This window comes from Chelonia mydas, chromosome 6 (assembly GCF_015237465.2).
Source record: "Chelonia mydas isolate rCheMyd1 chromosome 6, rCheMyd1.pri.v2, whole genome shotgun sequence".
Taxonomy (NCBI): domain Eukaryota; kingdom Metazoa; phylum Chordata; order Testudines; family Cheloniidae; genus Chelonia; species Chelonia mydas.
This window is the reverse complement of record NC_051246.2, coordinates 28678255-28691504: the sequence shown is the minus strand read 5'-3', so window position 1 is coordinate 28691504 and position 13250 is coordinate 28678255. Positions and strand designations below refer to the sequence as shown.

General features: G+C 42.5%; 1 protein-coding gene and 1 non-coding gene across 2 annotated transcripts in view; both read right to left on the bottom strand.

Annotated features, from left to right (window-relative positions):
* Positions 1-13250, bottom strand: part of CD81 (CD81 molecule) — a 77493-nt gene that overhangs the window by 39149 nt on the left and 25094 nt on the right. Inside the window, exon 2 of the mRNA XM_007062976.4 lies at positions 3807-3921. Within this exon, the coding sequence (XP_007063038.2) occupies positions 3807-3921 (115 nt within the window). The remainder of the gene's footprint in view (positions 1-3806; positions 3922-13250) is intronic.
* LOC114020229 lies at positions 9477-9685 on the bottom strand. Its single transcript, XR_003565082.1, has one exon. It is a non-coding gene; the product is annotated as a small nucleolar RNA U3 (small nucleolar RNA).

The following is a 13250-nucleotide window of genomic DNA, read 5'->3' as shown; positions in this document are numbered from 1 at the left end:
CAGTCTAAGGCACATTACAGAAGCTCCTGACTGTGAAATGGAAATGTTGTGGGGGAAGGGTTGGGGAGAAAAAGCAGGGTATGGTGTACTGAGAAGGGAATGTGTCTTAATTATAAAAGTCATCCCAGGCTCCAGACTCTGGGAGTGGCAGGGAGCAGCTGAAGGAAATGCTCCGTTACTATTACTGAATGGGAATTACAGTCATCACAGGGAAGCTAAGCAGATCTGTTTCTGAATATAATTCATGAAATTTTAAACAACAACAAGAGATCACATCCATTCTTGAGTGTCAGGAAGGCCAGTGGTAAGGTTCTCCTACTTTAAAGTCCGATAGGCCCAAGTTGAATTGCTGATTCTGTCACTTTAAAACATTACAAGCACCTGCTATTGGAGCCAATCCTGAGCACATGCATCCTTGCAGAAAGGCTCAAAAGAGGGAGACAAAACCCTGGAGGAAACAGTTTAGCTGCCCAATTGCTCAATTCTCTCCCATTTTGGAGGAAGATGAACAGCTCCTCCCAGTTTCCTTGTCCTCTGGGTCCTCACCTCAGGCAGAAGTGCAGAGGAGAGACTCACTTTTTGCCTTGAGAAGGAAGCTGATCTTTGGGCCAATCCCTGGGGTATCTAGAGACCTGGGCTCTCTGCCTTTTCGGTCTCACCTTGTTGGAGTTTACATTGAAAGAGGGGATACTCTGAATAGAGGCCCTGGTGGAAGACTAGGGCCCTTTGTAGATTCAGGAATTAACACCTCCCACCCCTATGTACATCAATAGCAAACTGACTAAGTGTGTCATTTTGGTGGGGGAGTGGAAATTGAACTGGGACACTTTCCTATGAAGCAGATCATATTGGCTACTGCTGGTAGCCAGATATCTGACTAAATGGACCACTGGGTCCAGCCTGGCATGGCAAGTTCTGCCTTTTTAGTATTCCCCCAACATGCAGTAGAAAGGGAAAGGATCCAAGTACACTGAAGCTATTGTTACACGCATTTACAACCAATCTATCTCTGCAGCCTCCGGGCACACAAGGCCAGATTTTCAAGAGAGCTCAGCACCCAACATGAATGTCATGTCAGTTGCGGAGCTGTATGAAAAGGCTGGCGCACTGAGGGCACATGTATCGCGTATATCCAGGTGCATGGATCCATTTATGAACTCTAGCACAAGTCTGAGCAGCTGTTATCACAATCCAGGCATCCCCCATTGTCCCAGTGCACTCTAGTTATCCAGATGGCTGTAGTGCGATTGTATGACCCATTGTTTTGACAAGGAAGAGTCGTGTGCTGGTGTTATGGAAGTTTATCAACACAACCAGAGACTGTTTTTAGTATTCACTGAATCAACACAGATCAACAGCCTGCCATTATATTGGGGTTGTCACATGCGGTCTACTGAGGGCCTTGTGAGAGAAGTGGATGGCGGTTCTAGGAGCAATTCTCCACCTACAGAGGGACAGCGTTCTTATTTCTAAGTCTCTTCTCGTTCTCAAAACAGGAAGGGATTATCTCCATACCTCTAAACCCCAGAGCTCTACGAGTATCCCATACTGGTGACAGCCACCTCACCCTTCCCTTTCTCCAGCATTTGGAAGGGGACTGCCCCTTAAAATGTCTCCACCTGGTGGAGAAGTGTACGTGCAGATATTGAAGACATCTGGTCTGAGTGGATAGTGGTGGGGAAGAAGCTATGGGGCTCATCTTCCTTTCACACCAGTGGGAGGCAGAAATCAGGTAAACCTCCATTAAAATCAACAGAGTTAAACTGGAGCAGATCTGTGGAGAATCAGACTCATACGCAGTTTTGTCTTGAACAGGAATGGAGGATAATTTTTCCAGATGTCCTCCTCCTCCCCTAGGTCCCCATCCATGACAGCATTTCTTTCCTGTGTGTCTACTCCTGAGAATGCAGGAATTCTTGGTCCACACCCAGTACCCTGCAATCGTCACCTCCCCCGCACACAGCATCCTCAGCATTCCCCTTGCAGAGAGACAGCTGGTTTCAGATACACAGTGCAGAGGTCAAACCTCATAAAAAAAAGGGGACCTTGGAAAGCAGACGTCCTGCTCAAGCCAATGCTTTAAGGCTTGAGCTGCTGCTTGAGTGCAGACGAGCACAGCCAAATAAGGGTCTTCCATTTCCAACAAGTCAGAATGCTGACCAATTATTGAAATCACATTAAACCTCACACGCCTGGAAAACATGAGTCATGCTGGTCTCCACAATTTATTTTCCGTTGCCGACTGTTCCTTCAGTTGCTCCATAGCCCTGCAGCAGAGAACCAACAATCCCAAAAAACAGCTACAACAAGCAATCCCTCCTCCCCCTTATGTCCAAACCCATCACACAACTCCCTCCTGAAATTAAAGGTTTTTAAAGGAGACTAGTGGAAATGGGACAGGGGAAATTCTCTTTACTGCTTGCACAGAAAAGCTGGATATTTTTTAAAGATGCTTTTCATTTTAACCCCTTTGACTCTAGGATTGGAGATACATGCAACACAGGTTACATTTAAGCAAGCAGGATTTGCACATCAAGGTCATATCTTGCTAGTATGAGATATTTTAGTCTACACTTTATTCCATATATTGCCATAATGAGCATACATTATGTTTTTAGGACACCTGCTGTGACACATGGCTAGAAAGGGTTAAACATCCTGCAAAATAAATAACCCACAGAAGACATGTGGGAAGATAATGTTTGTGGATTTGTGTATTTACATATGTATGAGTAGGGTGGACAATGTAAAACAGTCCCTGACTGTTCTGTATTCTTATAATTCAGAGGTCAAAAGAACATCCTATTATGTAAATGAATTGTAAAGCACCAGATATCTTGGTATTCACCTCTCTTTGAAATGTACTGTGAATGGTGGAGGAACAAGCAAATGGCCTTATGTTAACTCATATAGCTAAGTGCTAGTGATGGACCTCCTTCAAAGTCATCCTGATTACCTTTTGTTCCCTGAGGAATTCCAACTTGTCAAAAGACATGAAATTGTATAAAAGATCCTTGGGTCCTGATTCTGTCATCTCAGATTTGCTTAGACTTCATCGGGGAAGTTTGAGTTGCAAGACTGAGGTCCCAGTTATGCTGGTACACCGTGAATATGAGATTTCGTCATTAGACTATGACCTATGAACTGAATTCTAAAGGAACACTTTGCAACTCGGAAGCTCACCATCTCTGCTGTGAATCTGCACCTCAATGAATTGAGCTCACGTCTGTATGTATATTGATATTTTAACCATACTCTTATGTTTTTTAGAAAAATTTTGTTTAGTTAGTAAGAGTTGGCTGTAGCATGTATTTGGATAAGATCTGTAACATTCATTAACCTGGGAGGTAATGAGTCCGATCCTTTGGGATTGATAGAACCTTTTCTTTTATACGATTAAAGAAGATTTACAGAAATTTTCATCATATTTGATGTGGGTACCTGGATGGAGGCCTGAGGCTGGATCACTTTACGGGAACTGTGTTGTTTGGACTTCTGAGTAACCAGTAAGGTAATAAAGAAGCTGTTTTATGCTGGCTTGGTAAATTTAAGTACTGGAATACCCACCAGCTTTTTGAGGGGTTTGGCTGCCCCATTCTTGCAGTTCACCCTAATTGAGTGACCATAGCTGGCTCCCCACTAGGAGCCCGGTCACACCGGCATATGAACAATGCTTTCCGTTTGCATTTCTGGGTCATGCTTCCCTGGAACAGTACAAGTTGTGCAGGTATCACCACCAATGGAGATGCATACAAACCTCACTCCCTCTACACCCACCCACCTACTTCTCTCCCGGCACTACTTACCAATATAGAATGTGTTAGGGGCCTGCTTGTCACCTAGATGTAAGTACAGGATATTTGTGGTCTGCGAATCATGACGGAGCCAGAGTGCCACACCAAGAATGATTCCTCCTGCGAGCTGGGTAGAAACCAGAGAGAAGGGTACACAATTAGCAACACTCATTCCATCACATGTCCCATCATACAGTCTATTTACATACAAGTCCTTCCAGAGGCCTTACCCAACATGCAGGGCACTGGCAAATCATATACAGAGACATCTCGCTCTCTACTAAGCTTGTCCAATATATGGCTCATATACACAGAGAAACAGGATGCATCAAAACAGCTCACTCTGGGTGCCCTTTGTCCAATATATTGACCATACTCTCTCCGCCTAATGGCCTTGTCTGTTTCCAATTATGAGCTCTCCCATTGATTCTGCAGCCTCTCTGCACATAGATCTTCCCCCAGATCCCCTGAGAGTTACACATGAGGGGTTGCAGAATAAGGCTCTTCATCTCCAATAGGCTTCATTACTAGGCTATCCAGGCTGAGTTTGAAGAGCAGAGTGACAGATTTCAAGGCTGAAAGACAGGTCTGTTCCAGGCACAGGAGTGGCTCCGGAATACCTATCCCAGTCCATCTCACAGCTAGTAGCTGCTCAAGAGCCATGCATTTCTTTTTATGTTTGTCTAAATACTTTTCAAAACCTATGGGCTAAGTCCTGCTCTCTTTTTTGCTGGAGGTTGGAAGGAAAAGGAGAAGTGAGAGTTTCCCACCCCAGCAGCACATGGGTAGTATTTCAGTGTAATGATTCCCCGAGTGCTAGGCCAGAGAATGACAAACATGCCTTCTGGCTCTCCAAAGCCACAAAGGCCAGGATCTGTCACAATGGGGTGTTTGGCATCATGCCCCCTAGGGAGAGTCTCTCTCCGTTCCTGTTAGTAACAGGGGCAGAGTGCGCTGCACAGCATATTTCCCCAACAGTCCTGAGCCATCCTGCTCTTGATAGGAAGATTTGGGAGACTTGTTACACCACCAGCTCTGGTTCCTTCACTCTCTGCCTCGCTAACTCCTGCTCAGTGCAGCTGAAGCATCCTGCCTCTGATTACTTTGTTCCCAGTGCTGTCCTTACATTTATCCTGGATGTTAGCTATTTGGCGTAAGAAATCCCCAACAGCACCAAACCTCTAAGTTAGAGGTGCGTCCTATGGGTTTGGCCCCATACAATCCTCTGGAGCCCCTTCAGAATGTTGTACGCCTCTTTGTAAAAAAAGACCTAATTTTTCCAACCTCTGAATAATTTAGCTCCTTACATTCCTGTATGTTTAAACTGGAAAATGCACCAATCTCCGTCTCAATAAAGTTGACCAGACCAGACGTGTGCGCACTATTGCAGGTGTAATTGTTTTGACTTTTCATTTATATTTTATATGGCACCTTTCATCCTGAAGATTTCCACAGTGCTTTACAACCTGTCTGTAGGGACCACTTTCCTATTAGTGACAGGCAGAGGATTCTAGGGTAAAATATTGCTAATGTGCAGTGGCTGCTGTTACAAAATTATTTTTTAGGAGGGGAAGAGAGCAACATCTGCAACTGAAGCTTTAAAGGTAGCTTTTAGACAGAGGTACCATTTAAGTTTTGTCTCATTGGAAGTGGAGGTAGTAAGTCTGAAGACACATGGTATTATAGCTCATCTATGACATACGGACAGAAACCAGGTTTGTTTTAGATATCTTTAGCTACACAACCCAGGATTCACTATTTTTAAACATTGTGCTTATACTGAAGTTATCCTACACTGGGATGTGTTATGCTTTCACACATCACCTTTGGTTGTGTACCAGTTGTGACAGGGAGTTATGAGAAAACAGTTTCTAAGGTTTGTCAATTTCTCCTTCAGACCTGCATTCTTTTCCTACTCCCAATGCACAGTTGCATTTATCTAGTTTTATAGCATCTAGAATTTGACCAAACACAGAGTAGCAAGTTTTCTAGAACTCCCAAAAACCACGTGCCACAGGAAAAAGGTTTGATGACAATCAGCCTTATAGAAGCATGCTTAACCGGTGCATATTGATGCTAGGTAACAACAAAAATTCCAACATCCTGCACATGTGTAGCACATGCTATCAGAAGATCCATATGAACTTGGAAAAAAGCATATTCCCCTTCACAATTCCCCTGTAAGCATCCCTCTAGGCATTTAAGGTAGCATTTTGAAGAGTGCCTAAGTGACTTAGGCATGTCTGAAAATCCCTCTCTTCCCCCCGCCCCCAGGCTTTTCCTGTGCATCGATCGGACTGTAGCCACACTAAACAGCAGACATTGTTTTCTTCAAGAGATTTCTGGGATATCTGATCTCCAGCAGGGATAGCCAGAGTCCTGTTTACTCCTCACCTTCCCACTCCCTTGTGGAATGTCTTTGTTAAGAACCATAGCCATTTCTCTAGCAACTAGTTTTCCAAAGTAATTTTAAAAAAACAAAAACCGCATCAGGTGTTCCTTCAGCCCATTCCAAACACATAATGGTTAACAAATCCATTTCTCCACAGAGATGGCGATTACCTCAACACACACAAGAAGATCATCTTGTTCAGCAGGCAACCCGAGGACCCATAACCCATTGATGGATGTTATTCAGAGAGGAAGTACATAGAGAATTCCATGAGTATCAGAAACAAAACATTTGTTAACTTGCATCTTTAACAAATATGGCGCTTGGCTGACAGTAACTTAGGCCACCTCCCTGCTTATTCAGAAACTGTTCTGATCTAATTCGTAGTAGCATCAAAATATGACTCGGCATCAATTGTTCCTTGAGAATTTCAGTAAAATAAATATATTTATTTATTTTAAAAGAATCAGCGGTAACTAATTGGACAGGGCAAGACACGGGATGACAGTCCAATGCTCACCTTCACTGAAGAAAATCTTATGGGATGATGAAGCCACCTTGCAGGGAAGGGCAGTACGCAAATCTCCCAGTTAATTTATTATATCTGTACTACTTGTTTATTCAGGAGATCACAATAGTCAGTCTGGACAAACAAAATCAACGCAAGTTCTCTCTTTGACAGGCATTTCTTGTACTTAACTTGAGGATTTGAACTCAATTGGAGTTGCTGGATGCTAAGCACTACTGAAGATCAGGCCATTTATTTAGGGCTTGTCTACGCCACGCAGCTTTTAGTGACAAGGCTGTGTAAAGCTCTTTTTCGATACTTTTGCCAACAAAATACTTCCAGCCTTGCAAGCGGCGTTAGCTTTGTCCAAAGCCGCATTCACATTGCCACTTGCGTCAGCAAAATTTTCATCTTTAGCAGGGGGGGAGGAAGCTTTTTTATGTACCCGTGAAAGACAAAAGTTTTGTTGACAACTTCGTAGCCTCAACAAGCTCTAAGGTGCCTAAATATAGATTTAGGAAACTAATCTGAGGGATTTTTTTTTTTTAAAGCCATTAAATCCAGTGCTTCTATGGATACCACCACAAGTGCGTACTAAGAGGAACATAAGAACTGCCATAGTGGGTCAGACCAAAGATCCATCTAGCCCAGTATCCTGTCTTCCAACAGAGGCCAGTGCCAGGTGCCCCTGAGGGAAATGAACAGAAGAGGTAATCATCAAGTGATCCATCCCGTCGCCCATTCCCAGTTTCTCGTAAACAGAGGCTAGATCGGGACACCATCCCTGGAACAGCACAACTAGCTGATTAGGAAGAAAGGGCTGCCCTACCTAAAAAGGCCTACTGTACAGCAGCAGAGTAGAGGGACTAGAGCATGCATGTGCATGCACACACACACACACACACACACGTGTTCCAGCTATGAAATCTTTATTAGCAGCCAACAGGCGGAGTCACTTTCCTGTACGCACAATAATGCACTCAGTCCTGTCACACTCTCACCAAGGGTTTCTGTTTGGTCTCTGAGGATGAACTATGAAATTCTCTGGATTAAAAGTTGAACCTAGGAGTGGACTGCAAAGCTAGACTCGCTGTATTGGGTTTAAAGGTGTAATATAAACACATGTCTCCATAGAATAAACAGGCACATGATTGCATTAGAATTGAGGTACCATTTGTAGTCACTTTGTGCTAACAGGGAAGATGTGCCAGGCCTAATGCCACTGTAGCACTGAATTCTCTGAACAAAACCTTCTTGGATAAGAGTATTATTGGGGGTAAGAGGAATAATTAATAAATAAACAAAAAACAACAAAACATGCTTCCTTGAAAAGGTGGCGGCTAAGACTGAAATACAGTAGAATTGAAATACTCATACCGCAAAACTGGGGGATTACTTGAATGACTCCTTTTCAAAGCTCTCTTTTTGGGAGTGACTTATTCAAGCTAAATGTTTCCTAGTAGGACTTTTCTCTGACCCATTTGACACAGTCATACCCATTCTACTGTAACAAATGGAATCTTATTTAAATAAGACATTGGTTTCTGAAGTAAGAAAATCTAAAATATTTAAAGGGAGATTTCCAAGGCACTTTCACTGGTGAGGCCTACTCAAACTCCATTTTATCTTAAAGGTCATAGCCTTCGTACCAACTTGTTTTAAAGGATACATGTGAAAGGAGGATGATTTTTTTTTTTTTTTTTTTTTAAGAAGACAGTAGCTCTTACAAAGAGGGCTGATTTTTGACAGGATCCCTAAATTAGTCATAAGTACATGAGGGATTGACTACAGGTTATATGACAGTCCCATAAAGAGATTCTTTAGTAATAGGTCAAAAGACTGTAGTTTTACATTTGCAGGCAGAGTCTAATGCTTGGGACCATTGCATAAGCAAATGTCAGCTGGGCTTTTTCAAGTTATTCAGCACTGGCCTAATTTGGCGCCCACTGAAATCAATAGGCGTTTTACCATTCACTTCAGTGGGAAAGTTAGACCAACATGGAGTCGTTTTGAAAAGCTCAGCCATTATGGTTCTTAAGGAACTAGCCACTTATTCTTAGACTCAAACATATAGGGAGAGTGTATAGCACAAGAGTACTATAGACTAAAGAAAGCTTGACTTGTCCAGTTACTGGTACCAGCATCCCCAGTAGTGTCAATTGTCCTTACTGCCTCTGCAGTTCTCTTTGCTGGTCCCTTAATCACTTGTTTCTCCCCAGCTCCTTTAACAACTGCAGAATTTATGATTTTACTTGGAACATTTTGGCCAGTTTTAGTGGAATGCCTCCTTATAACAGGACAAGATTAAAAAAACCCACACAAAGAACAAAATAATTTTATTACATTACAAGAACGCAGACCAAGTTTTCAATGAGACTGGAGTCAGCTTGAATGCGCAATAAAGCGCACAAGAGCCACAGGTGTGCAATGGCAAACGCCATTATGAATGCAAACTGCATGACTGCACATGTAAATTGCTAGGTAGGAGCCTACGTCCACACATGCACAATCACTCAATCTGTGCATACAATTAAAGAAACTATGCAAGCATGGAAGTAGGTCCTCTGAAAATTTAGCCCAGTAAGGGTCTAGAGATTTTGCCCAAGTCAATTTCCTGCTCCTCCTCCCCTTCAGCTGAGCTTTCAGTGCTTATTATGAATAGGGAAAAACATTGTACCTAAGCCCCTCTCAGAACTTGCTTCAGGCAGGCCAACAATCTCCCAGTACTTGCTATGGAAAAAGTGATTGTGGGGAAAAAGAAAAAAAAATGAAAAAAAAAAAATCAGTCAGTGCTCTCTCCCTTCCAGCTTCCCAAAAGCAAAGAAGTAACGGTCATCAATAACAGACAGCAGCTGCATTAAAGCAGCACTGTCTGCTCGCTTCACGCTCAGAAGAGAACACTTTAACTCCTCGTGGTTAGAGAGGTCAGACACTTTGTAACTAGAGAAGTGTAGCCGAAACTATAGAAATGATCCCTGAAAGTATAGTCTTCCAATTCAGCTCCAAGTAAAGTAGCTAGGAGCTGTCTTTTTTTTTTTTTTTTTTTTTTTTTTAAAAAAGGAAACCAAAATCCAGTCTGGAGTTTCTCATTAGTTGTCTAGGATGATAATAAAATCCACATTTGTTTATTCACTTGGAAAAAAGAGAAGGGCCCATAATTAATCAATGCCACTCCTAAAGCAGGAATCTGTGTGCAGCCCCTAGGAGGGGAACCATCCAAAGAAGATTTCTGTGCTCACTTTGACTGGACTGTTGAATTTCTGTGCCTCTTTTGGCTGGCTCAGTCCCTGCCTTCACCCATCTCACCATGGTTATGAACCAGCAAATGAGATCACATTTGGGAGGAGTCCAGGAGCAAGTTGTCTCTGAGAGCTTTGAAGAACAGACAGGGAAGTATTTAAAGTGTTCTCTTATGTGAGACAGAGAGAGAGAGGATTCTAAACACTTTTTTCCCCATTATAAAGTTAAAGACAGAACTATGGATCATCATTTCCCTGAAAAACGTCCTTCATAACCACCAAAAATATATTAAACATAGTTGAGGAATCCGGTCACTTGTGGTTCCAAAGGGAAGGAAGCGGGAGGGAGAAAACTCATTGGATTGCCATAGTAACCCTGGCTTCCACTAGAAGAACCTTTTTATAAAAAAAAAAAAAAAAAAAAGGTTTTAAAAGAACAGCCCAGCGACAGCTCATAAAACCTGAAAGGAGAGCTAGACACTTCCACAGACAGCAATTTCTCCATTTCCTTTTCCCTCAGGGTTAGTGGAATTTTGGCAGAGTGAAAAACAAAAACACGCTGCACTGCTCCTGCTGTCTCACCACTTCCCCTGACGGCCATCTCTTGCTCTCAATTCCTCAGCATTCTGATTTAACACCAGTATGGTAAACAGTCCTCCACCACCACCATGGTAGCACCTTCACTCACATACTGTAAGCTGGCTGCAAGTGGTAACTGTTACTCTCTCAGAGATGACCTAGAAGCAGCACATGAACCTGGATGAGGTTTGGATTGACTGGTACTGATCTCAGTAACACCTGGCAAGCTGTTCTCGCAAAGTTTCCACCATCTTGTTCCCTATGTGTGCTATGTTCCAAGTCCCCTCTGATCATCAACCGCAATTTGGATCTAGGGATGAAAGTCCATCCAAAATGTAAGAGGTTCAAGAAGGTTTGGGTCTTATCCCGGCCCCCTCAGCACTTCTTCTGCAGACCACCTGTTTCTCTCTACCTTTCCACTAGAACAAAGAGGGCCTTCAAATATGAACTTCAGTCCAACAGTGCCCAAGATGTGAGCCAGCTGCTATCTATTATTTATATTACAATAATGCCTGGAGTCCCCAGTCAAGATCAGAGTCTCATTGTGCTAGTCACTATATAGGAGACATAGTAAAAGACACATTGTAAATTGGGCGGGGGGAGGCAGGGAAGAATCTAAGCTGTGTCTAGCACTTCCTAATTCACAGTTAAAATGGGCAAACTAATGGAGGACAAGAAAGTGCTTTCACACCTCTCCTCAAACTGAATCTCTTAAAGTATTAATTTGTGGTCTGTAAAGCAGTAAACACCACGTGTCATTCCCTGTGGTACTGAATGAATGGCTTTTAGATTGGAGATGCAGAATGAAATTTGGCTAATCAACTTTAGAGAGGAAGCTGCCCCCGGTTTAACTTGCTGCCAGTACCCGTGTCTGAACCTTAAAAGGCCAGGTTTCATGAAAGTTTGAGATGCGGGGGGCGGGGAGGCATGAGTACAATTCCTTTAATTTGGTTAGCAGCAGGGAAACAACCTTCTTTTCACTTCCTGGGGGGCAAGAAATCCACCACTGGGGGTTAACCTAGTTCATACATAAGAACAGCCATATTGGGTCAGATCAAAGGTCCATCTAACCCAGTATCCTGTCTTCCAACAGTGAAGGTTCTTTCCAGGTTCTGTATTGCATTAGAATACTTTCGTAGTGGTACTTCAATGCAAGCACTTGTTAGACTGATGTTCTGCAAACCACACAAACATTACATTAAACACACCTCAATGTATCAGACTACACACTTTATTTCAGCTTAATAGGAGAGCTATTTTACTTTAGCAGCCAATTTCTAAAAGCATATTTACAGACTTTAATCTCTCTGTAATGAGACCGACTACAATTAGGCCTCAAAATATGTTTTTAATAATTAATTGGAACGTACCATATTACAGCACTTATGAAAGCTAAATTGAATCCTTATTTCAGATACTTAAAATGGAGACCAAGGCTGCAGTTAGCCATTTGAGGGGACAAGGACTGTACGAACAGTTCATTTCTCTTATGTCCTGCACCAAAAATTTTAGGGGTGGCCAGTTTTGCTGATCTACCTGGATTGTGATAGCACCTGAAAATGGGTGGAGCAACAGAACAGGTGTTTCAGATGAGTTAGCTAGATAGCACTAGACTATATCTGAAAGTTGCTCCTCTATCAGGACGGTTTGCTATAACTTCTATCTAACAATCAAGAAAGCGTAATATAAACAATGTGACTTACCCAACTTTATCTCTCTGTGCATCTGTTTTCCCTCCCACCTTTTGTCTATTCTGTTTCGACTGTAAGCTCTTCAGGCAGGGACTGTCTCTTACTATGTGTATTCACAGCACTGAGCATTATAGGGACCTGATCTCAGCTGAGACCTCCAGGCACTACTGTAATACAAATAAAAATGCTAATGGAAATTAGGAGTTGTACAAAGCTGGTGCTCGGTTTCCTCCTAGATCCAACTGCCTATATATTCAGTTGAACATAACTTGTAAAAGCTATTTGTAACAGCACCATGTGATGACCCCAGGTCATATGCACAAATGTTTGCAAACTAGTCGTGGACATAATTGAACTGAATGACTGTTCAAAATTAGAACAAGAGTTCACAGAATGATTTGTTGTAGTCAGATTTTTTTTTCTAAAGTACAATTATTCTTATTGTTACTTAAATAACCTTGAGCTTTCCCCACTATGAGCCAAACAGTTTTCAAAGTTACCCTTCCCTATACTCGCCCTTTTATAAATTCAGAGGGAAATCCAGTCTACTTTACAACATTCCATTCTACGCTGCTGCGCTCCCCCCGCGTTTACATTATTAGTGCAGGGCTATCCAGGACAAGGAAGTGCCTGATCCTAGAAAACGTGCCCCATCTATGTCTTTCCCCAGCGTACACAAGAGGCTCACAGTTGGGATTTGGTAAGAGGAACTCATCTTATGTTAGTTCAGAACGGTTCTAATTTTAACTACAGTTTGCCTGTTACCATCCTGAATATCAGTGTACAGGAGATCAAGACAAGTTTTTCCCATAGATTTTCAAGCCAGAAGAGATGATGACATTCTAGCCTGTCTTCCTGCATAGCAATGATCCCTGCATTGTGCCCAACAGCTGGTGGTTGAGCTGCAGCACTTCTTTTACAAAGATACCTGGAGTCATTGAATCAAGATATGGTAGATTCTCCATCACCCAAAGTGTTTGGTAATCTGTTCCAATGGTTAAGAACTTTTTATCTTACTTCCAGTATGACGACTTCTAGTGCCAACTT